The sequence below is a fragment of the Phasianus colchicus genome, chromosome 8 (assembly GCF_987193195.1).
Source record: "Phasianus colchicus chromosome 8, bPhaCol1.hap1.1, whole genome shotgun sequence".
NCBI lineage: Eukaryota > Metazoa > Chordata > Aves > Galliformes > Phasianidae > Phasianus > Phasianus colchicus.
In genome coordinates, this window is record NC_143443.1 from 20102877 (window position 1) to 20128777 (window position 25901).

The following is a 25901-nucleotide window of genomic DNA, read 5'->3' on the forward strand; positions in this document are numbered from 1 at the left end:
AATAAACAGTATTTCTCAGCAATACAACTTCTCTGATTCAGATTCATCTTAAATGTTTTATTTTAATATTAACAAAGTGGAAAGCAATTAATTATACTGAACTTTTCACCATAGTCTTTATTACAGCAAAAATTTCAAGGCCAAAAACCAAAGAAAGGGTTGGTTTGAGCAACTTTGCTCTTTCCTTACTAGCAGCCCAAAAAACTTGTCCTTCCATTTGTCCTCCCTTTTCTGCTATCTAGCACTTCAGCTCTTTTCCCTTGAACCCAACTTCTTTATGTCACTTTCTCATTTTTCCAGGTTCACTAGGACTGGTGGGCTGTGAAGGAAAGAACCATGCCACCTCCCAGTTTCTCAGTGACTGGATTCACAGTGCTCGAGATGCCTGCTTCTTCCCTTCTGCTCTTCTTTCAAATCTGAGGGGAAAAGCTAATGTGATAAAACAATAAATGATCATAGCAAAAGATAAGTGACCTTACAGAACAAGTTCTGGCTTTTCTGCAAGCTTCAGAGCCTCATGCATCCCTGCAGCCGATAGTTTCCGGTTGATATTCCTATATCTGCATTGCAGGAGGTTGCGGTAAGTTGTCCTCAGGTCCCGATTGAAGAAGGCATATATAAAAGGGTTAATGAGAGAGTTTGCATAACCCAACCATAGAAAGGTTCTCTCAACCCACAGTGGGATACAACTGCATGCTGTACCGCAGATGAAGGGTCTGGCAGTCGAGAGGAGGAAAAATGGCAGCCAGCACACAGTGAAAGCCCCAACAATAATCCCAAGAGTAGTGGCAGCTTTCTGCTCTCTCTTAAAAATGGAAATGTTTTTCTTGTCATTCTTCAGGAGTCGTGAAAAATTAGTACATTCTTCAGATTCTTTGTGCAGTTTTACCACTCCATTCATAGAAATCCCTTCCATTTCTTCTGGCCTGGGAAAACTGGCGAATTTGTGTTTAGCAGCACTCCTTTTGGCAGCCTTGTAAATCTGATAATACATGAAAAGCATCACTGACATTGGGATATAAAATGCAACTGCCGTGGAGTAAATTGTGTAGCCGAAGTCTTGGCTGATCAAACAGACCTTTTCATCATTCACATTTTGGGCCCAACCAAAGAGTGGGGGTATGGTGATAGAGGCAGATAAGAGCCACACGCACAGGATCATTTTGGCCATACACTTCCCATTCTGCCTCACAGGATATGTGAGCGGTCTTGTTATTCCCAGGTACCTAAAATGACAACACAGAGTTATTATGCAGTGCAGTGATTAAGTGCTAAAAGTTATTTCACATAGTCTGCCATTAAATTTAACACCTTTCGCTAAGGTTTCTATTTTACCCTTTTCAATGCACATATTTCAAATTTGTGAGTTCATATGCATCTTTCACTTTAAGATTTATAGTGCATAACAGCTCTTTTCTAGAGGGAAATCTCTAGCCATAAGGGACTGGGATTTTAATGCATTTGTACAGTCTTCATATAGATAATTCTTTTGTTGTTGTTATTAAGGAAATTCTGAAAACCAAATTTATTTGGCTAGTTTATGAAATAAATAATGTTCAGGAGAGTGTTTCATACACAAAGGAGATAGTGTATTTTTTTGAGTGAATGCTTAAGTTAAAAGAAAGATGCATTCATCTTAACCTTCATTCACCTTATGCATTAATAAGTTATGAAGATCTAAACTGATCTTACCTTCATGTTTCAGGCAGGAATTACAAACTGTAAACTTAGATTATTTCAGTACTACAGTAATTCTTTTTATATCATTTAATTAGAAATGATGTTCATTTATCATGCTATCTTCTACTGAACAGAATAACAATCCACTATAGTGCTGATTCAGGAAGACCTGGAGAAAAAAACATTTTACCAGAAGCTAAGTTTAGAATGGTAAATAATTTCAAACAGATAAGAAACATCTCTATAGTGTGTCAAGTTTCCATAGAAAAATGTGAAGCCTGCTGACAGCTACATTTCCTAGGCTGTGAGAGCTTAAGCCACATATTTTTTTCTAATAAAACATTTCTTACTATTGCCTTATGTAGCTGGACACTAGTATCCTAAGCCTATTAACTCACAACTGCATAAGATATATTTATGTTCTTTCTAATGAAAGGATCTTTCTCTTATACGGAATTTGATGCTTGCTTTTTTTTGTCCTTTTCTCCTTCCCTCCCCTAAACATTTATACTTTGAAATTAGGTTTCTGCTCTGCTGGAAATTACCAATGAATTCCCATAAACTTCTCTCATTGTTCTTTTTCTTCTTCCTCCTCCCCAAAAGGATGAATTTTGAAGAAAATCTATGCAATTCATTTCTCCTAAAATAAATGTTTCACAAGGTTTTGGCTTCAAGAGGTACCAGTGTTTAGTTATACAGTGAAGGTTCTGGAAGGTTACAAATAAGAAACATAATGATGAGAGTACAAATGTTTTTTTCAGAGCACTTTTTCTCTCTGCTCACCTAGCAAATCAAAATATGAGTATATCCATAGCTCTGCAGAATGCTGCATTGTTGATTTTACTGCAATGCAGTAAATTATGGCCAGTGCTGCTGCTTTATAGAAGGACCCAGGTATGCTACAGTTTTGGAAGCAAAAGGATGCATCATTTCATGATCTGTTTTGATGAGTAATAACATTCACTCTTGACGATGTCACTATCATTTACATTACTGACATGGCAAGTTTTATACAAAGAAGAGAACTAACTTATTATGTCCTACTCTTGACAGCATGCGTGAGCAAACTCCAACAGCCCAGTGCTGTGCCAGTGAAGCTGTGTCCAGTGGTGCTGTGAGCTAGGAGTATTAAAACTGGCTGCAATTAAAGCAATTGAACATTGATCGTGGTGTTAAAAAAGACTGTTTCTTGTTCATGTCTCCATCAGTGTTAGAACACAGCCATCACTCCAGTGCCAGTGGGCTGGTAGGTGCCATGGAGAGTTCTATTTTTCACAATCATGGCCAAAACTCCTTGCAGTGCTAAGGAGGGGAACTTGTCTAAGGTGGTCCAAGATGGAGGAGAGCAGAGTTAACTGGGTGAAGTTCTAGAGTTCACCTATCTAAGGGCTAGACCCTTAAAAGTAATGTAACTACAGCAGCAGCAGAAGCCCTTCTGGGACAGCACTGACACATCCTTCACATTTGTCTGAGCATAGCATGAGTGAGCTGCACAAGAGTTAACTGCATCCTTTGTACAGAAAGCCTTAAGTGTCACTTACAGTGCAGTGCTTAAAAAAAAATCATTAACAGTTGATCCACTTCCTGAGGTATGTATTTTTCCAGCTAGTATATGATTGGTCATTAAAAATAACGTGTTTTTTATGTAATTATGTAATTATGTTATAACATGAGGTGAATTTTATTATGTAGTCAAAATAGTTAAAGTAGATTTCTGTAAAAATCAGATCTGTAGGCTGCACACACTAAATGCCCACTGATGTCTTCTGATGCATCAGAATATAACAAAAAGAATTCATGAAAGCATAAGTATACTGAAAAGAATTAAAATGCATTAGTTTTGTCCTGGCACCACTTTTTTTTTTTTTTTGGAAGCTATCTGAGCTTCAAAAATGCTACTTGAAATTAGAATACATTAATTAACATAAAAATACATCAGCATCCTTTCTGTCTTACTCATTTTACTAAATGTAGTATGATAGGAACAAAAAAGTCAGCAGGCATAAGTGAAGGAACTTTATCTTTTCATCTCTATATGAAATCCATTACCCTTGAAAACTTACTTGCAACTTCAAAATAATGTAAATCACTTCTGCTGTCTAATACACAAGAGAGTGTCCAAAACTTAACACATTCCTGAGCTTCAAAAGTATTATGTAATGCATTGCAAAAATACACTTTTTAATGCTTAATCTTTAGTTACTCTCTTCCAAAGATTACTACAGGTGAATCAGCTGAACTTACAGTATCATTCCATAAATATCTAACACCTTGAGGCATTACTGCTGGGAAAGAATGAAGTCAAATTCCCTAAAAAGCCCATTTCATATATCTCAGCCATCCACACAAGAAGGAAGTGTCTTGGACAACCTGTTGCTAATATCTAGTGGATACAATGACAGAAAGACTATGGGAACTTTTCTTGTACTACATCACTGACATCTGGAAGACGGTCCCATGCTCAGATAGCTCAAAGTAAGAGCAGACCACATAGATCCAATGAAGGGAAATAGGGGCAGAGTAAATTTCTTTTTAAATGAATGAGCACATCCCCAGTTCTGAGCTAATTTCCTTTGATCTCTTCAGTCTCTCCTCTTCCCTGTTGGAGGATCAGGAACAGCCTCTTGTGGTGTGGGTGCCCAGACCAGGAGGAATGGCCATCACCTGCCATCCCCTCTTTGTGATTCTGCTCAAATGTAGGAGCAGAGCCCTCTCCTCCTTGGAGAGCTGCCATCAGCTACTATGAACAACGGCCGTTTGCCACTTTTACCTGCTGAATACCAACAGCAGAAGAGGTAAATGAGTAAGTCCTTTTTCCCTGAGAGCACTCAGTTTGTGGGGTTTTTCGGGATTTTTTTTTTTTTAATTATTATTATTATTATTATTATTGCTATTATTGTTTTTTCTTTATGGCTTTTTTGGTGTCAGTGCATTACAACAATGCATTAGAATAGTTTTTATCCACCAGGGATTACACAGACACTGTTGTCATTTGAACTGCAGATCACACAGCTATTTCTTATTAGTGTGCTCAATATCCCAAATGCTACAGCAAGTGTTAGGCTGTAACATAAACAGAGGGCAGAGAGCATATCACAGAAGGAACAGAAAACCACAGATCCTGGTTTCCATTTCTGGCACATCGTTTTTTCTTTGTATTCCTTCTTCCCATTCGTTCTCTTCAAAGCTATTTGCTTGCTCTGATGGCTTACTTATGTTACTGCTGGCACAATGATTATCAGAGCAAAAAACTGAACGGCCACTGCATGGCATTTAATGTTGTATTATGAAAATTGATGAAATGTTTGATGCAATTTATTTTCTCTTAAATACATATATATAATTCTTTAACTTAGAAAACAGTGAAAAGAAATTTTCTTTACCTACACTTCTTTGAAGTGAGTTTGCATAGGCATCTCCTCATTACAAGAAAAACTTTTCAGAGAGATCCTTTTTATAATCTGCATGTAAATTAATCTCCACTTGTGACTGAAGTGATTAGCAATTATATAGATACAGAAGATAGTAAATCTTTCTCAAATAATAGAGAGCAGTGCCAGGTATGGTAGCATTACCATGTTAACCAAGCATAACATTTACTTCTTGTGGCTTCAACCTGAGGTTTCAGTTTCTTTTTTTCAGCAACAGAAAATCCATTTCCTTTCCTTTGTTCCCACCTGAGAAAGCTAAATACAGCTGTTATATTTAGGCTGTAAAATGGTGAAGTGTTTGTAACTGCAGGGAAATTTTGAGATGGGTCTATTCCCCCAACCTTCTGAAATCCTTAGAAGGCAAACTGAGTCTTAATAACTATATCAGCATCAATAAGAGAAAGAAAATAGAAATAGGATGGCACATTTTTACTCTGTTATTTGGCTGTGAAAGGACAGTGAAAGAGTAGCAGAAAATCTAACAGCTGAGAGCATTAAAACTGTCTTAAAGCCTCCAATGCAACCCAATAAAAGATTGAATGGACCACCACATAGGGATCACTTATGCTTTTTCTGAAGCCCACACATGTAATTCTTTTGTCTATAGTCTCTATAGGGAGACTATAGGACTTTATAGGGAGATGTTGTTCCATTTCAATTAGTGCACAATGGTTTCTAAGAATTTCTCTGGCTGGGTTAGTCACTGTCACTTACCCAGTCTACCAGACTGCTCCAGAATCAGCTTAGCACCTGTCACTGTCTGACCTTATTTTCATGAAGCAGATTGGATTACTATGGAGCACAACTGGAAAAGCTGTAGTGGAAATTATATAGATTCATATTACACCTATTTCTATTGAGAATCTCTATCACTTCCTATTGGAATTAAAGTTGAGCTTAATGCAAAGTTCCCATTTTTTTTTTTTTAAGTCACAAAACTTTTATTCTTTTTTAAAGGCACAAAAATGCTTGCTTGCTTTTGTACTCTTTTTTTTTTCAGTCCAGCAGCTTCCCAGCTTCAATTCATAGCTCCTTGTATTTGCTTCTTTGCCAACCCACACCTATGCAGCCCTGTCTAACAATTCAATTCACCTGCAATAATAACTTATTCTGAAGAATGATCCAAATTGACTGCTCTTTCTGTAGCGTCTGTGATTCTTTCATGATCTTCCATAATTCTTCCCTCCATTCAATGTACCATTAAGAGATAGCAAGATTAGAAGCACAATGTCATTCTTGAAAGCATCCAGAAATGACTCCAGAATCTATCTGGATCTACCTGGAATTATTTTTTTTGTGCTTATATTTTGATATATTAGATGGCAACTTAATTATAAGATGCTGAAACAATAATACAGTGTATTATTTCTGTTAAAGCTGCATCATACCCCACAACAAAAATTGTCTTTTTACTGTGTACACACTAAACAGGAGAAGCTTTGTATTAGAGAATTGCATTTAAATAATGATGAGGAAAACATTATTCTCATCACATATTTAAGTAACTGAGATGGAAGCAAAGGGGCAAACACACAAAAACATAAATGGTGAGACATGAGCATTAAAGTGCATGACTAGAGTTACAATGTGAAAAGTGACCTTGCTAATTTTTGTGGGATGTTACTGGTAGCTTTTTTGCTGCATAATCTCTTCACGATAACTGACAGAGTATTGTTCATGAAGAGCATGTATTTCAGAGGCAGTAAAATAAATACTTTTCTACTTCCCAGAAGTGAACAAAGTTACTGATTTCATTTTATGTATGACAGCTTACAGAGTATGTATTTAAAACCTAAACATAAGTGTTGTGCAATTTCAGAGTGAGACAACGGCTAACAAAACTAAACCCTTACTGAGGGGAAAAAAAAAGATGATGTTTAACTACTGTGCTCCATCTAGTATCCCTCACCTAGCTCCATCACTGTATCTTTTCCATGTAGGGAATTAGTATGTAGCTATAGAAAGTCTCAGCACAGTCACCACATTCTGCTTCCTAATCACATTTGCTAGAAATGGATAAGGCTCTAATTTCTCCTTCTTAGTCAGTTTTGAATGCTATAACATGATCTTAAGAAAGATATTAGATGAATGCTTTTGTATCTGTAATGTTAGATGGTTACTTATTCCATTGTTATTTTAATTATTGAAATAGCAATACTTAAATTTTGATGCTTGAAAGAATTAGAATGAAATATTTGTTAGGTTTTGAGCAAAAAAAAACCTATTTTCCATAATTCCTTCTCTTGCTCTCACTTAAATACATTTCCTATAAATAAACTCTTTACAAAAGGAAGACATTCATTCCCGCTGTTGGAGGCTAAATGCAGCACTGTACTGCTATTGTACACAGTACGTGTTCTGATATGATTTTTCTTTTTCTGAAAAATAATTGCTTATTTTTGATGGAACTCAAGAAATGTACACTTTCCTGGTAGTGGGAGAAGATTCAAATCAATCAAACTAAACATCTGTTCATTCAAAAGGGATATAATTTGCATAGTAGATTATGTTCTCCTCCCTTACACTTTTCCAGTTTTCCTGTATTTTCATGGACTTTCTACTTTATTTACATTAGTTCGTTTTCATTCTTTTGTTCTCCTCATTCTATTTTTATTTCACTTTCTTTTTGTGCCTTATTTCCATTTCTCTCTTAGCCCTGTATATTTTCTTCTTAATTTTTCCCTACTCATCTAGGACTTCTGTTCTACAGATGGGGGGGATGTGTCTGCCTTCATTCTAACAAATGTGTAACAGCTGTATTTTCAGAAAGATATCTGCAGCATCTTTTTGTTTCTTATCTTAGCCACAATTTCTGAAACAATATTCTTCTTTCCCTTAGGCCTAAGCAAATTTCTTACAGATGACCTTACCCTTTGCCTTTCATTTTCCGCCTGCATGGTTATCACAGTATTTGTCACCAGCCACTGCCTTGTTCTTAGCTACCTGACAACCCCTTTAGCAGCCTTTGGTTTTCCCCTGCTAATGATATGTTGGATGGAAGAAAAGATCTAAACATGATGTTTATATTTCAACACTGCCTAAATATTAGACAACACATAAACACACACTTTCTGACCAGTATTATGTAATTACCCAAATAAATACTTCATATTATAGACTAAATACTATTAAGGAATAAACTGTTTTCAGCAAATATTCTTGTTTAACATAGTATCTGTGTACTTTCCTTTCTTGTATCTTCACCAATGATGTAAATATAGGAGATAAGAAGGGAAATGGATTTCAGTTCTCTGCATCCTGCAGCAGCCTCCTAGAATATAAACTAATTTGAAAACTGAAGAGTATTGGCAAAGAATTATATAATGAAGTGGTATGGTACACTGTAATGAAAGACTTCTCATTTGTAATTGTTTTCAAAGCATCTCAACTCGCTTTCTGGGTTTCTTCATCTCTGGTCTCCTGCATACATGTGTGATTTGCTTATTGACTGTAGTAGTATAGAGAGCTCAAAAGCGCTTCACACCCCACTACTTAATAAATAATATCTAGCCCTTCAGAAACTCTAGAAGTGGGCAAGCCACGCACGGGCAGAATCCCATTTTTCTTTATACTGTTTGAGCATTTACAAGGTTGAAGGGAGAAAAAAAATAATTTCACACTTTCCTAAAAAAAACTCTATAAATGTATCATAGGGCACTCTGTATACTTCTGACCTTTCAATCTCTCAGAGATCTGCAAGTTCCCTTTTAGTAACATTGTTCTCAATTTTTCTCCAGTGAGAACAAGCAAGCAAGAGTGAAAGGAGAAGTGGGAAAAGGGATAAAGGGCTTTTCTTAAATTGCACTTCCCTTCAAAAAGTGGAAAAATGTATAATCAGAATACATGATCAAGTACAAATTACAACATACACTGCAGATATTTCAGAAATGTTCCTCACAGAAATGTTTCTCGGGTTTTTTAAAGCAATGCCTCATTTCACTGAAATTCCTCATGCGCTTCATTGCAGTTTACATGCAAAGTGTTTCACAGGTCCAGACAGCTGGGCCCTGGTACGCTCTTATGGCTTGTATGGGAACTGCTGAATCGTGGCCTGAACCTCTGCTCAATCACCTGAGGCGAGCAATAAGTCAGCCATCGGAGCACAGGTGAAGGCAATTCACCTGTGCTGCTGAAAGGGGTGGAGCCTGGCTCCACCTCTCCTAGTCCCATTTAAGAGCTGACTACCAGTAGGGTAGGATCTCTTCTGGAGATCCCTCCTCTGGAGTTTTGCAGTGAGCCCAGGATGTGGGTAAGCATTCTATCTATTCTCTTTTTGTTATTATAATCTGCTCAGTCAAACTCTGGTTTGTTTCATAATTATAACATCTTTATATTCATTGATTATATATGGCTTTACAGATGCATGTATACATACACAGTATGATTTATGCTGTTTGATAAGTCATTCCTCCCTCAAGGAGGAAAAAAAAACATCAAAAACCTACAAAATTGCTGTTTTGAACTGTATTTAATTTGTATCAGAAGACGATATTTTTTTTAAAATTCATATTTCTGTTAACCATAAATTTAGTGCCCTTTTATTGCTCAGAAGTATTTTAGAAGATTAGAAAAAAATGCAGTGCAACTTGCCATTGTCAAATGTAACATCTAAGCATCTAATTGTACATAGAGTTCTGGGTCTATGTGACTATTCATTCTTCCTCATCTATGATGAGGTATTTTATCAATTATCACAAGATGTTTGGACCCTTTTTGTGAGGATAAAGAATATGTTTTAGCCCTCAGATACTACTGGAGGAGACCAGAAGTAGAGAAAGCTTTTCCAGAAAAAGAATTTAAAGGAAAGCACACTCACTTGTTCTGGTTTGTAACTGATGTGCCATGGCTGAAGGTAGCAGCTCCAGCACCGAGTTTGAGGAGCGTTAGCAAAGACTTCAGGCATGAATGCATATGATTCAAAAGCCGCTGAGGAGGGATGAGGCTTGACTTGAAGTGTCACTGCATGGTTACATGGAACTCAAGTGGCAGAAAAGGTAGGGATGTGGTGGGCTTTACTTATGTTTATTCTTCTCTTACCAGACAGACTAAAGAACCGGAAATAGCAGGTGGAAGGATGGAATGAAGGACTGGACTACTGGATGCTGGTAAGAGACTGGGAGAGAAAGGATGCAGCTCCATTCTTTCTTTGCTGTAATAAAGAAATTCAGGAGGAATGTTTTAGCACTCAGAGCCATCCTTATGATGGCCCTTAGTTCCTCAGGAGTTAATCTTACATTCTGATTCTTATCACCAAGCATTTCTATCTCCTACACAATACACTTTATTGTTTTTGCAATTACATAGTCTGTCAGAAGATGGGCATTAACCACTATCTTTTGCTTAATGCCTGAATGATTAGAGGATCTAAAGCTTTAGATGATCTATTTACTCATTGGCCTCAGCCAGTTATATGACTGAAGGTAAGGTTCAAGCTCCTGAACTTAATTTGATCCTATGGGCAGGCCAGCACTGAAAAACATGAGTTGGATGTCAGCAGGCTAACAGAAGTTGTCCAGTTGATAGGCAGAAACAGTACAGTAGAGACTGGGAATAGTTGCTGGTAGGGAAAGTTCTATTTGCTGCTTTGCCATTGTAAAGAGCGAGGCAGAGTAACTTGAAGAATCAATTGAGATGCAGTGCCTACTTTGCTGTACAGAGCCAGTTCCTGAGCAAAAGAACAAAGAGGAATTAAAAGAGTAAGTTTTGCAGATTAGGAACTGAAAAAGGTACCAAATCCATACTTTCCTCTTCAAGGTTACTGTCATTTGGATCCCTCATGCCCAAGGCCATCATCAAAGCCAATGAAGATTTCAGGTTCTTGGCAGAGTTGATTCTACATCAACTATTATTTCCCCCTTCTTTACTGACTTCAGAAAAAGTTTTATTTCTCAAACTCACAACGTATTAAAGGAACACACATCTTTCCCTCCCATATCCTGGCTGGTTTTGTCCTGTGGCAAAGATGAGTGCTCATGACTCCTGGCCAACCTGCCGGCTTCAGCCAGGGTGTAGGAGATGTGCCAGGAGACAACCACCAGACATGCCTCAGGCCTGGGGCTCTCCTGCTCTGTGCAAGCATTCATGGAGGCTGTAATGAAAACGCCAGTGTTTTCTCTCAGTTCTACAGACTAACACACAAAGACCAACACAAGCATACCTTAAGTGAGCAATGAAACATGCTGATGCCCACGGTGCCTGTGACACATTCTGGCCAATGTGTCACTATCCATCTTCTCCCACAGATATGTGGGAACATGCATACCAGATGACTCCCTTGTGTATGGTAGCTAGGTGGGTCCCAAGATGTACATGCTACAGAAAAGTGAAAAGCCCAGCAAGGTGTAGGAGGGTCTCAGAGAAGGTTGAAGGGCCTGTGGTCAGCATGTAGGATGGTGCCTAAGTGGGATGCAGCTAATGCAGCCTGGAGAGTCCCTCAGGATTATTGGTATAGGTAGGGTGCCAGGCCATTAAATCGTTCTCAGGAAGAGGGGTTTTTTTGTTTTGCTTGAGGAAAGTTAGCAGGTATCTTCAATGAAAATGTGTGGGGTCTTGGTTTCAGAGCTATGAAAGCTGTGTTTTGTTTTTTTTTTTTAATCCTTGTTAGATTCTAATAATGTAAAAATGGCTAAGGTGATTTTCTCCAGCTTCACTGCATGAGTCACACTTGGGTTGACACTAAACATCAGCTTAAAAGGAATTATTTTGAAAGTTATAATGGTGTTTCAAAATGAAAGCCTCCTACAACTCCAACTAGAAAATCATGACTGATCTCTTCAGTGCAATTAAATGAAGCATTTCAGAAACTTCAATAGTATAAATAAGTGATGAATGAAATGAAAAATCACAGTCCATTGAACCGATAATACCACCCTACTAAAACAAAGTATCTTCGGGGAATAGCTTTATTTAAATGTGCTGATATTTATGTCCCCTCTTTTCCTTCCTTGAATACAAACAATTTAAACATAATTTCCCAGACAAAGCACTTAAGGAAGAACCCCTTCCAGCATATTTCTTCCCTCCTCCTCCTCTTTCTTTCTCTTCCTGTCTCTATAGAGACAAATTCCTGTTTCTTTAGAGACAGAAAAAATGTTGGAGGGATATGATCCAAATTATCTTCTTTGCTTCTTCTGACAATTTTTCAAGTGCCCTACTGAACCCCAATATGGGTGAATCTCAATCTAGAACTGATTTACTTGGACACTTTTTGCTTTGCTTTGCCCATAGCAGTATTTGCCTGAAGGCAGATCTGAATTTGTTTAAAAAAAAAAAAAAATCCAGGAAGATTTAATACATTTATTTGGGTCAGGTACATAAAAATTAAGAAAGAAAAACACAGTATATGAATAGATACTGTTAGCATACGCAGGAAAATCTAAGTCTAAGGCACAAGGCATCTTTTGCAGCGCCAGTACGTTGTCTGGGTTTCTCTAAGGTACCTGCTGTGGAAATGCTAGCCGCATTTACCTACTGTTCCTAGAAAGTGAGCACAGTGAGTTTTAATTATAGTCATTTCTTGAAAAGTGCTTTTAAAATATTGTCATCATCTTTCAGTATAAAACAAACTTTTTGTTGATGTCACCCTCTTACAAAGCAACTATCAATGCACTTAGGGCTGAAAGAAAGATGGAAACCCACAAACAGAATAAAAGAGGGAAATGGCAACTTTGGGACTGCAATGGAGGTACCGAAAGAGCCAAAGTAGCTAAGTAACTCAGTTTCATAAAAACATGTGAGATTAAAAAGACGCTGCGTCTCCTCCAGCATAAATGTATTCTGTCTGACTGAGATCAGTGATGCTCTACTTGTGAACAGCAGCAAGCAAATCTTGCTTGCAAGGCTGAGACAAAGAGTTTGTGATAAATTTCCAGATTATAAGAAACTCAGTCATCCAGGTCAAAATGCTGGAAGAATAAGCTGCCTTTGCTTGAAGTCACATACTGACAGGTATCTATCCCACACTGCTGTGAAGAGCCATATTGTGTTTCATGATCACAGTTCTTTTAAAATGCCCTTTTACATTCCAGAATCTAGACCTATAACTTTATGCTAAAGCAGAAATAGGTACAGCTCATGATAGACCATCTCCTCTTCCAGTCTTTAATGACAGCAGAATTTTCAGATTATCAAGGATCCTCTCAACACATGTGCAAATAAGTGGGATCAGCAGAAGGAAGCCCTTCTTCTCACCTCTTGGTGAGTACATCTTCCCATTGCTTATATCAGCAGTAGGCAGGCAACTCCAAGGTTGCCTTTTGAGGTGTGGAGGCATCAACCGTGTTTGAATAAAGACCAAAACACCCAAGATGTATTGCTGAACCTACAGTTTCCAATAATCGCAGCTCTCATGTGCCAGGCTAACATCTTCAAACAGGTACTTGAACTTAGGAGCAGAACTTTGTTCTCATTGTGGGATGAATCACCACAGCTTAGCCTATAGAGATCTCGGGGAGCTCACCAAGATCTGCAGGTGTTTTGGTTACCTGATAACATGCTGCCTTCATTTCACCACCTAGGCAGCAATGCAAAGGCTTAATGTCAAGTACCAGGCTTCAGAAATGTTAAGCCTCCTTTTATATTGTTTAATTTACAGGCAAGCAGCCTACCATGCCATTTTAATTTGGATTATTTTTGGATAAAAGAGAAGTTTGTGTTCTGCTAATGATCAGACTCGTTTAGCAAAAATAGCTTTTTAATATAGGACAATAGACTCTTGAGAGACTACAATTAGCATTGTTGATAAAACTGCTTGTGCTGCAAAGTGGGTCTCCAAATGCATACTCTTAAGGTAAAAGGGAAACTGAACTACAAGTACACAACAGTGCAAAAATAAAATCTTTAGCTGTATTATTTTTAGATCAAAACATCTTACTAGGCTATTAAATAAAAGCTTTGCATCTTGCCAGCAGCTGCTTTGGGCCACACATAGAAATGCTTCCAAGTAACTTGTGGCCAGACAACACATGCTGACTTTGTTCAGGGATTTCAAATTTCAAATATTTGTTAAATGTCTACTTCTACAGCAAATAAACAAAATTTAGCAACCCACATGAAGAACTGTTTATAGAAAATTATTCTGGTAAATGTCTGTGTATCTGAACTATTTCATGGCAACAACATATTTTCATAGCTTGTATTCATGATGACAGTTATGTTGCAAATTGTACTATAAGTTTGGATAATAGCATATACTTCTGTTATGTGTGCTTATTACTTCCACTTCTTCCTTCTAATTTTTATGCCTGTTGCCAATTTCTAAATAAACGGATACTGGAGTAAATCTATTAGCATTCTTTGCTTTGATTCACAAATCCCTACATTTCCTAGTCCTCTAACTAGTAAAAACACACTACAGACGGACTTCTCTTTTCTGCATTTACGTTTTGTATCTGTCTCCAGAGATGTGCAAACCATATGCTGAAATCCAGTGACCCTACCTTCTAATGCCTCTCTAATGAAAAGGAGTCAAATTATAAATAATGCACTTAAAGAAAGCTCTGTCTCTGGGGTTGCATTTCCCTTGCAATGGTATCAGGCCGTATCTCTGACTGAAGGTACTTAAGACTCAGCTGATGAGAAATGATGATTCCATTGCCGGTAAGGTTGCTGATCTATGTTCTTCAATGTGAGTAAGGGCAGCAGAACTGGATATAAGGCTGTTGGGTGGAGACCTCATGGTGAGCTACATCTTCTACAAAAACAAGTTCAACCCAAAAGACTGGTGTGTTTCTAACTTAGAGAAGTCAAAAGTTATTTAAATGAAAATTAGTATACTTATGTGTTACAGAAAACTCACCATGTGGAGAGTTAGAAGTAAGATTTGTATGCAGTTCTCCCACAAGAACTGTCCCCTTGCAGTAAAGCTTTTGATTCCAGTTCTGCTTTTGAACTCATTGAATGTCTGAGAATACAACAAATTCTTCCTTTGGTCCCTGAGAAGTTTTCCACCACCCTTAAGGCAAAGCTAACTGCTGCCTGCTCCTCTGTTCAGGCTCCCCAACCTGGCATACCCTGCAGGACGAACAGCTCCCCAGCTTTTCAGGTTGACTGTCAGGAAAAACTTGTCTGGTAGAGTGGTCAGGCACTAGAACAGGCTGCCTAGGGATGTGGTGAAGTCGTGGTTCCTGAAGGTGTTCCAGAACAGCATAGATGTGGGACATGGCTAGTGGGCATTGTGGGAATGGTCTGAGAAAAAGTGTTATCCTTTCACATGGCTCAAATTTCACTTCCCAATGATTCCTTAAAGGAACATAAAAATTTGTGAGCGAAAATGGACAAGTAACTCTCCTTGTGGTTATATTTTTAATTTATACTTCTATAAGCTAAAAAACTTGATTTCGAGTTATTGACAGTACCCAAAACCACCCATTTCCTTGAAATATCTCAGGAAAAAACTGTTGCCAGCTTTTTCATTGAGACACAATGAACCTCTAAGAATAGACTTCACCCGGGTTTCTCATTACTTTAAAAAAAGTTATTTTTGTAATGTCCCTTCTTGCTTTTGTCTTTACATAAATCATGATCATTTTGCTTTACATAGAGCAAATTACTGTACGTGGTGGTATTAACCCCCTTGGTGATCTCTTGTGCTAGCTCACAGTTTGATAGCAGAGGCCATAAAGACAGAAAGAACATATTCAGTACTGACTTAATTTCCCTGCATGTCTCAGGTCTGCATGCTACTAGAACAGCTGGCACTATTAGAATTTTCATTCCTCTATGCACATTGCCCAGAAAACTTGTTTACTGCTAGATGTGAATCACTATCTCATTTACATATGAGCTAATATTTATGGAACCACCCATATGTATCAGATAATCAAGATGTTCTATATAAAGCCTTCTGATGGAACAGCAAGGTAGAAGAGAAAAATCAAAGCTGCTGCATTCATTCTTTAATTTTGTTATAGTACTTCAAACAGAATAAAACCAAGTTTTATTCAGATACATACAAATCTTGTAGTGAAGTCAGTAAAGAGAAGAGCATGTGACTAGTGGCAAAGAGCTATAAAAGCCATTGTGACTTTAACTCTGTAACTGAAGACTTTTACCCTTATCCTTGCAAAAGGTTCAGTTCTGTACATTCACATTCTTCATGAATGATTTCAAATAGTTTCATCATTTTCATCGTATGTTGTTACCTATGGCCAAGAAAGGCAACTTCAGAATTTCAAGAAAGATATTTCTGCATTAACATCCTTAGACTCATTTCATAAGAGTCTATAGAATCACAGGACTGAAAGGGAGATCCTTCCACTTCTGCCTGTTTTTTTGTTGTTTTGTTTTGTTTTGTTTTGTTTTTTGTATTTGGATGATAAATTGGTCTAGTTCTCTTTCTTAGAGCCATAACGTACAATATTTATTATGAGAGCAAATACTGCCTCAAGTTTGTGGCCTGACACCAGTTTGAACTCAAGCTTCAGATTGAGCTGCAGAAACAAAGTGTGTTATCAGCATCTCTACTGGCTGACTCAATGCTCAGATTCATTTAAAAGCAGGTAGCTCTCTCCTCCTTTCTCCCTAGACATACGGTTTGGATTTGAAGCGTGCCCACTGCATTACCAGCAGCAACCTCCCCATCAAGTTCTGCAATGATACTACTAGGAATCAAATTTCTCAGTGTAACTGAGTCAACCTAAATAAGAAATCTTGCCAGTCTGAGTGTGTCAAGCTTGGCAAAAGTAGTACAATCCTTCTGAAGAAACTGCCTTCCCAATGCAACATGAAAAACCAAGATCTCGGCCTTCCAGCCAGAAGAAGTTATCCTCTCCTTACAAATACTAGTAACCATCTGCAAAAAAACTGTACCGAGAACTGCTTTATGATGCTCACATGTTGTAGACTTAGATATCGGACTGTGCAATTCCAGTCCTTGGTCTTAGTTGTATGAGGAGTTTGTAGCAGAAAGAGACATATGTACACTATCAACTGCCGATTAAGTCAGACGTTCTGTATAAAAAGTTGGCACAAATGTTTCTGATAAAGTGTTCCAAACTTAAGAGCAATATTAAAAAATAATATTGGATTTCTTTTCAAGAAACAAGATACTTCCCTTATGCAATTAACAAGGATTTCTATAAATAAAAAATATTTTTTTTTCTGAGAAAATTATTCCAGAAAATTCAAAGACAATCTTTGGTTAATTTCTGCTTCTTTAGAAAATTGTGAAAACACATTACCAGCAATATGAGTAGTTTTGCTTTAAGTGCAGTACAATGACCACAAATACTTCCTTGTTCAGTTCAAGAAAATATACTCTGGGCAAATAGAATTTGGTATCAGTGTACATAGGCTACACTATACTGTCACACCTGTCTGATAGTCTGATATTTGCATTTTTGTGATTTATGTTACAAGATATTTCTGAAAGTCCCCTTCAAAAACAGAGAAGTGTTTCCAGCATTGTATTATTCCTGTGAATCTTGAAGTGAATTCAATCTCACTTATGGAAACTCTTTTTGTGTTCTTGACAGAAAGAAATACACTATTCAAATGTCTCCACAATGCCCTGTTTGGCAAAAATATAAATTAAAATTACCTTATCTCTGGATATAGGGCTCCTTTGAAATATCTGGATGATACCCCAAGAATTAAGAGACCCCAAAATAACTTCTGAAAGCTCATATAGTGATAAGCTTTGGTAGGAGCAAACAGAAGATAGTTTGCAATGTGGGGGAAAAATGCCAGTTTCAATAAAAGGCATTCAGTAAACGTGGTGTAATTGGAAATCTCCTGCTACTTATTGAACTATTATTCTCCATTAATATATATGTTAGATCATGATCAATTGCAGTTATCTTTACCCGGCACCTCCAGGTTATCCTACATCTACACACTTCATGGTTCCCTTTTTAAATGCACACATAACAGCAAAAGAATGTCTTCCAGCTTCCCTGGAACTGTTTTTCATCCTCTCCAACACAGTCACAAGACTCCTGCCAAACTTCAGATCTTACATCTCTTCCCACTCTAGAATGACACAACTTCCATGCTTTGGTAGCACAAGGCCTGTTTGTTAGAACACCTTTTATTTGCTACCTCCCATTCTTTACTGTGTTTGACAAGGTTAGTTATGAAGCCTAATATCTCTGCAAAGATGTAATAGAACAATCCCTACGGCCAAGAATAAGTTACAATGTGAGTAACTCTTCTTCAAGTTGTCTAAATTAGAAAATCTACATGGAAAGGAATAAAAAACATCTGCTTTGCTTTTTTCTTTTGATTTTTATTTTAGTGCATCAATATTGCCCATACCTTTTCTGAGCTAGATAAATTATTTACAGACTCACAAAGAACACCATTGCTTGTTGGGTTGAGCAATGGAAAGAAAGACTCTGCCATTTAGGAATTTGCTGCCATATTGGTAGCTTTTTTCTGTAATATAGACTTTAATTGTAGTGACTCCATCACATACTTTTCCTGTAATTCCTTCTGTTTTGTTTGTTTGTTTGTTTGTTTCTCTCTTTAGTTATTTTTAGGTGAATCAAAGCTTTCTACTTTTCTGAAGCCTTCAGTGACTTCAGGACCTCCACTCCTTGCAGGATTTGACAGCCTACACCTTGCAAAGACACAAAGGAACACACTTTGTGATTAAAGAACTGAAAGTTAGAAGACTCACTGCCCACAGTCTGTGTTTGAAGAAAGCCCTTATGTTGCAGTACTTTTGTTTCTCGTATCCATCCCATACGAAGGTTCCCTAAATAGAGCAGGGGGCCTCAGAAGAGACCCTACTCAAGCCAAATCCCTAGCAAGCAGCACAGATCTGGCTGGTGCTAGTCCATAGGACTGCAAGGACAAGAACTGCCTAAAGCAATGATTTCTGCTGTATACCTTGTTCCATTCTGTATACTGAACAAAATGCCTTGGAGCTGGGGACATTGCATGTCAGTGCCTATGTATATTCTAGATCCAAAATAAATTACATACAGGACTTTTTGGTATCTGACTGTGCATACCTGTCTACACATATATTCTGAAGAAAATGAGCAATGTTAGCAAAACAGCCTGCAGCATTTTCACCTGTGGGCTAGAGGCAAAAGAGTTCTATTCTGAACAGAAGCCACACAGAGCTTCTAGGTGTCATTAGGCTTAGGATATTGCTGACAACGTTTTCAGGTCAGGTAATCAGTTTTGGATGTAGGCAGAGTGTAGACACCTGGATGCTATTTAAAGTGCTGAAGACTTTATTTACAAGTTATGTACAAGTTCTTCCTGTGAGCACTCCCAGCCGCCTTCCAGGAAACATGAAATGGGTGAGAACTTAGGGGCATACATATGCTAAGGTAAAGCATAATTATTCATGATTACATGGAGCATCGTAAAAGATATCATACAGAGAGGGGAAAGAGAAGCATTCCTTGAGTATAAACATCTCAGGAACAACAAAAAGCCACATTACTAGACTGTTTGCATGAGAATTGAAAATCCTCATCAATTTAAAGGAAGTCTGGAATTGTCATACATTGTTGGCTAGGATACAAACTGGTAAAGTTCCCCCAAAAGTGTTTCATTACTTATGTGGGCATGGAGCAAGTGTTATAACTCTTCTTCTATAGTTATGTTGCTTTCTAAGGCAAAGAGTTATTTTTAAATTGAATTAAAAATTGCTACTGATGCAATTGTTCAGAGGATACTCTCCAAAACAGGATTTTTGTAGTTATCTTGGGTCAGAATAACATGATGAATCAGCAGGCAAACAACACCAGATTAAATTCAATTAATTCCTTTTTGATGTTCATTCACCCACTAAGACAGGCTTTGTATTTTCCCTTGTGATTCCCTGCTGATGTTCAAGCTCTCTAAAATGTAAAGAAATCTAAATGTAATATAATTTGATTCAGAGACGGAAAAGTGGAGCTTTAAAAGGAAAAAAACCAACCAAGCAACAACAACAACAAAAACCCACTAAGAAATGCTTTAAGTAGTTTACTATTCATTGAGGCACAAATATCTCACCTGTCTCAGTAACTCCTACCTTTCTCCAGAGCTACCACTCACATCATAGACAGAGTATTGCAAAGGTGATAGTGATGGTGGAGGTAACAAGCTGCCTTATTTGTTTAATCTTTACGAAATTTGGAAAGGTGGAAATACACTTGTCTATGTCATGTCTGGTCTTACTTCTGCCTGTAAGCAGATAGCTTCCTTCCCAAAGTGACTTAAATGAGGCACAGATTCCTGAAAAATATGTTAATGTCAGGTCACCGTAATAAAGACCTGTGTTGTGAAATAAAAGGGAGATAAAAAACCCTAATAGTCCATAACTTGACATTGTTATGGACTTTCTCTCATGATCACCCCACAGTTCAGTTCTCTGTAGATAACAGTATGAGCTGTTCAGACTGGCCACTCCTTGTGCATGCTGTACAAAGTCAGAGATCTACGTATTAGCATGTTTGCAGTCTTAACATTTATATAGCTTAGAGCAGAAGCAACCTAAAAAAGCACAAGCAGCTCTATTCAGACGAAAGATAGGTTGTATTTGAATCTCAAACCCTTGCCATCAATAGCACTCTTCTCAAATATGTATCTTATTCAGGAACCCGTGTTTAAACATAGAGAAGGTGAAAAACTTGATGTGGTGCCTAGACCTGGCACTATGCTGCTGCTGTAAAAGGAAAGGTGAGCCTTGCATTTGCTGTCCTGCAGGCCTCTGTCAACCAGCTGCTTATAAACACAAGTGATACATTTTGCTGACACTCTGCTACAAATATAAATAAATAAATAAAAGCAGGAGGGAAAGGAAAGAACAGTTCAAGGCATCCTTTGAGACCTTTCTGTAAAATTTCAGGCAGTGACACGCTCCTTTGGAACAGGCCACGTGGGACGTGTCTGACCAGGCAACAGACTCAAACCTGTCCACTTGTAGTCTCCATGTTAATCTGCATCTTCCTGCAAATTCAGGTGACAAATGCACCTGTGCCCGAGGGCTGTGCAGCACAATCTTTGTGCATGCAGTAGGCCTGCCAGCTGCAGGCATTCAGAGACATGAGCCAATAGCTTATATCCCTGCAAGTAAAACAAATCAAAAAGCCTCTGGAATTTACTTATTTTATCCTCTTTGGATACAACAAATTCTACTACCTCTCCACAAAAACTTTGCCTAACAGTTTGTAATCAAGCTTTTATTTAGATTAATTCAATAGTAACATTCTTTCAGCTGTTTACTTTTGAGTGATATCTGCTTTGGGAATAACCTAGGGGTTTAATAATGAAAACTTGAAAACATTCAACTTGTCTGCTGACTCTGCACTGCCTAAAACAGCTGTATCCTTCCTTTCAGGAGAGATGCTACCAGATGACAAAGGCTTCCCAAACTATCCCAATGAGCCTAGTTATTCGGAAAAAAAAAGTTCAGTTTTAACAGATCTTGTCCCTTCTCTCTAAGCAGGGGACAACAGGACTACTAAATTGTGCTGCTAGGTTTAAGTGTATCTAACAGCACACAAGACAGTGGCTATGTTGAAACCATGGTGAATTTTATTCGCTTGTCCCCTGCTTCTGGATTTCCTGGTTCATCTCATATTTTTATTCTTTGCAGTAGCATTATAAGGGCTTTATCACCAGAGATCTTCTTCTCCTAGGTAACGTAAAACATGCAAGTATTTCCATCATACCTGTGGAAAGTGGCCTCTGATGTACCTCACGCATTGTGGTTTGCTAGCTCCTGTCCTACTACTTTATCTAGAAGTACTCTGTTTTTCAGAAGTATGTCTCCTGGTTTGTTAAAAATTTCCTAATTACATAAATGTGCGAACAGCAGGTAGGCTGGAACCACTAACTTACAGTGGTGACACTTTATCGTTCACATTTATTTTTCATCAATACTCCTTGGTTTGCATATTTTCCACATACTTACCATTCAAAGACTACTTAACCTCTCCAGTTCATCTTTAGTCTGTCTGAGCACTCTCACAGCAGTTTAAGATTATTTATTTTTAAATAGGATTGCAAATCATGGAATTTTAAAATTCTTTATTGCCAAATGGTGAAGACATTTTGCTGTGAGAATTGCTGGCTTTTCTCTTTACAGTATTACCTATCTTAACTATCCAATGGATGTGAGTTACAGAGGTTAGAGCATCCTGATGGACTGATAGAATTTTAATTTCAAGTAGGAAGTAGATAAGGGTATAATGAATTATGAAGACATCATGTTAAACAAACATTCAGTAATATAGGTAGGAATAAACAAGAAGAGAATGATTCTAGTTTAAACCAGTAAATGAAAACCAGTCATTCATAATAGGCTATGTTCTGTTCAAAATACACAGCTCTATCTCTTGTAAGTTTTTATTTGAGAGGAGGAATATAAAGGAAAGGAAAAAGTGAGAGACCTTCTCATCCCCATGATCAGCCCAGCCGAACCTTTGCTCAGCACACAGCAGTCAGCTCAAATATTAAGCGAAGCAGTGACAAGAAAGAAAAATGACTTATTCCATTGCTACTAAGTGAATCAGTCACACATCCTTATTTGGCTAAGAGAGATTAATTATGTTAACCTGTCTTAAGAAGGTTATTATAAATAGAGATGGAGAGCTCAGTCATGAACATCAAGAACGATCAATGAATGAAAATATTTTATGCTGCAAGTGTGGAAAAACGAAATGACCTGTCTCAAAAATGACAAGGTGAGAAAAATAGAACAATGCTGGGAAGGAAGATAAGTCTACTTGTATTTTCTTACAATACTGGAATTAAATTAAAAGATGACAAATATCAAAGCAAAAATAACAGTAACAAAATCCTTTGATGCTGTCAGAGTCTGTCTGTAGATTTCATTGCTACAAGATGTTTTGCGGCATTCACATAACTGCTAGCCAAGCAGAATTCACAAAGTAGAGAATATCAGAGCAGGGAATGCTTGCAAAGAAATTAAAGTCTTGAAATGAATAGAAACTGACCTGAAATGAATGAAACAACCTCTGGTTATTGTTGGGGTCTGCTGAAAGACTGTTTCTCTGCATAAACTCAGTGCAGAGTCCTTTCCAAAAACTTTCTGAAGTAGACAAGAGTCAAGGCAACTGTTTGATATTGGACTCTGATAAACTCCTACAACATAGTTAGGAAGTTCTTTGCTTTCTGCTAGCTGTGCTGAGTTGTAAGGAAAACAGTCTCCCTCTAGATGCTAAGATGCCTGGCATAGGATTTAAGCTGTGCAAAAGGGAAGTTACTGGCTGCATCTGATTTCAGATTGGACCTGCAGGGATTAAAGGAATATGTTAGCCTTCCTCTGCAGAGGAGAGCTTAGACATGGGTATACGTGAGATCTCAGGGACGGCCTTAACATCAGAAATACCTAAGTTCCTCCTGCAGCCTTTCTACACCTTCTTAGTGCCCCAGTGCTTGCCTGGACTAGTTTTTGGAAGAAGCTGGCTGTCCGTGAGGATATCCTGTTTGTTGTTTTAAGGTGAACTGAAGATATATATACAGAGAGGCAAATACCTCAAAGCAATTTTTCTTTCAGTCATAAGATTACTTGTCCAAGATGGTTCTCCTACTTGAAACTCAGCTATTCCCAGGTTGTACCAGAATAATGATAAAAACCTAATGAGCTGTAATTCCTGAGCAAGCTCTGACCTGGTGAAACTCCACCAAACCCCAGTGAGTCATAGCAGCACCAACCTCAGAAACAGCTCAGCTCCAGCCTTGCTATAATGCAGTTGAAGACACACGTTGCACATGTCAAAGCAGCAATAAATACCCACTTGCTTTATTTGTAGGCAGCCACAGAAACCGCACACAGCTGTAAAGCTGTGACCTCCTGGGCTCTGTGGGAAGAGCAGAATGGCTAACTGGGGGCTAACGTGGAACTCAGCTCCTTCAAACAAGAGGCTGCAGGGCTCGCACTGCACTTCAAGCCCATCAAGAGCCTCTTCCTTCCTCAGGAAAAAGTGGGGGGCAGAGGGTCCCCAGCATGGCTGGAGCAGAGGTCGCTCACCTGTCGATGCTGATCACACAGAGGGTCATGATAGAGGCCGTGCAGCACATGACATCCATGGCGATGAAGACGTTGCAGAAAAGGCGCCCGAAGATCCACTCGCCACCGATGAGATCAGTCACGCTGACGAAGGGCATGACGGCCAGGGCCACCGAGAGGTCGGCCAGGGCCAGCGAAACGATGAGATAGTTGGAGGGCTGCCGCAGCTTCTTCACGAAGCAGACGGAGATGACCACCAGGCAGTTGCCGGCGACAGTCAGCAGCGTGATGAGGCTGAGCACGGCCCCGATGACAACTTTCTCCACGTTGCCGTAGCTGAGGATCTGCTCCCCGCATTGCGAGTCGTTCCCGGGCGCGGGGCTGGCGGCGGGCAGCGGCGGGGGAGTGCCGCCAGGGCCGAGCTTGGCCAGGCTGCGCGGGGGCCACGAGCCGGCGATCATCCTCCCGCCGCCCAGCGCCCGCGGCTCCTCCAGCGCGAAGGGCCGGAGGTTACCGTAGAGGTGGCTGCCGTTGAGGGCGATGACCATGGCGGCGCGAGCTGCCCATCGAGCCCCGCCGCCCGGCTCACCGCGCTGCCCGGGATGCTCCGGCTCCTCCTCGGCCGCCCGGCGCCGCCCGCCCCCTCGCAGCCGCCGGAGCGGCCCTCAACTTCCCCCGGAGCGGCCGCACTCTCCCGCGACGCTCCCCGGGCTGCTGCGGGGCGGGCACCGCGCCATCCCTTGCGCGCCTCCGGTCCGGCCCGAGCGGCGGCGGCGGCGGCGTGCTCCGACGGCGGCGGGGAGCGCGGCGCGGGGAGCCGGGAGCGGGGCGGCCGCCGCTCCGCCCCCGCTCCCTCCTCCCGCGGGCGGCGGGACGGCCGCGGTGTGCGGCGGCATGGGAGCGGGGCAGCGCTGCTCCGGCCGGGACGGCTCGCGGAGAGTGCGGCGGATGCAGCAGCGGCAGGGCGCGGGAGTGCCGAGCCCTGCGGGACGGTGCGAGCTGCGAGGGGTGCACCGGCCGCTGCGGGGAGAGGGGACCGCGGCGCTTCGTGGTGCTCTCCCAAGCACGCGTGTCTGCGGGCTTACGGATCTTCAGGATTCAGATTTCTTCCTTATTATTCTATCAATGTGAATTCCAGTACCCGCGTTTCCTTTTTTATTACTTATATTACATTGTTTTCATCTCATTCACTACCCCACTTGTAATCCTTTCAGTAAAGTTAAAAAAAAAAAAAAAAAGCAAAAACCAGCACCAACCAAACCATTTCTTTGAACTACCGTTGGTACTGCAGAGATCCAAGAACTCGGACTCATGATCCCATTCCTGGGACTCCAGAGCTTTTTCAGTTTTGGAGGTTACTTCCCCGCCTCCAAGCACAACAAGGACTGAGTCTTCAGTAGGGTGCCCACAGAGAATCATGCTTGTTGGTGTGCTGTCATGCTAGACAATAAGTAGCAAAAGCATGAAACACACCTGCTTCTTATATATTTCTAACCCAAGACAGGAGCTAGACAACACAGAGGACACAGCAGCCCTCAGATGGATCATAACCATTGACCAATGTCATTGTTATCTGAGAGGAGTTCTTGGAGGTAATGGCACAGCAGCACTATTTTTAGCATGCAAACAGAGAGAGAAGAACCGTTTGTGTGGCCCAGCAGTAAGAATGAGCTGACATCATGCAGCCATAAATCCTGCTTTGAAGAAAGACCTGGTAACTACTCAGCTATCTGATAAAATTCATCTGACACTCCTACCACAGATCCACAGCAAACTTCTCATTCTCAGTTTTAATGAAATCTTCCATTCTGTCAGCATCGCCTTAACCTCAGAACAGGTCTTTCAACATGTGTGGCAGTGTGTTGGCCCCA

The 25901-nt window shown here is 39.6% G+C and overlaps 1 protein-coding gene and 1 long non-coding RNA gene across 5 annotated transcripts; one reads left to right on the forward strand and one right to left on the reverse strand.

Moving 5' to 3' along the window:
- Nucleotides 1-24789, reverse strand: HTR7 (5-hydroxytryptamine receptor 7). Of its 3 annotated transcripts, none has more exons than XM_090145208.1 (3): nt 24052-24789; nt 10154-10260; nt 1-1227 (listed from the first exon to the last, which is right to left on the reverse strand). In XM_090145208.1, the coding sequence occupies exons 1-3, from the start codon at nt 24576-24578 to the stop codon at nt 476-478; spliced, it is 1386 nt and encodes a 461-aa protein (XP_090001334.1). In that variant the 5' UTR covers nt 24579-24789; the 3' UTR covers nt 1-475. The 3 variants fall into 3 exon arrangements, with proteins under 3 accessions (XP_090001334.1, XP_090001333.1, XP_031466244.1); XM_090145207.1 differs by lacking the exon at nt 10154-10260 and having other exon boundaries at nt 3-982; nt 1079-1226; nt 24052-24782; XM_031610384.2 differs by lacking the exon at nt 10154-10260 and having other exon boundaries at nt 3-1226; nt 24052-24782.
- On the forward strand, nt 9212-19106 carry LOC149917060 (uncharacterized). 2 transcript variants are annotated; one of them, XR_016468804.1, is made up of 3 exons: nt 9212-9360; nt 10152-10216; nt 18580-19106. It is a non-coding gene; the product is annotated as an uncharacterized LOC149917060 (long non-coding RNA). The 2 variants fall into 2 exon arrangements; XR_016468805.1 differs by lacking the exon at nt 18580-19106 and adding an exon at nt 10866-11054.
- Nucleotides 24790-25901: the final 1112 nt, after the last annotated feature.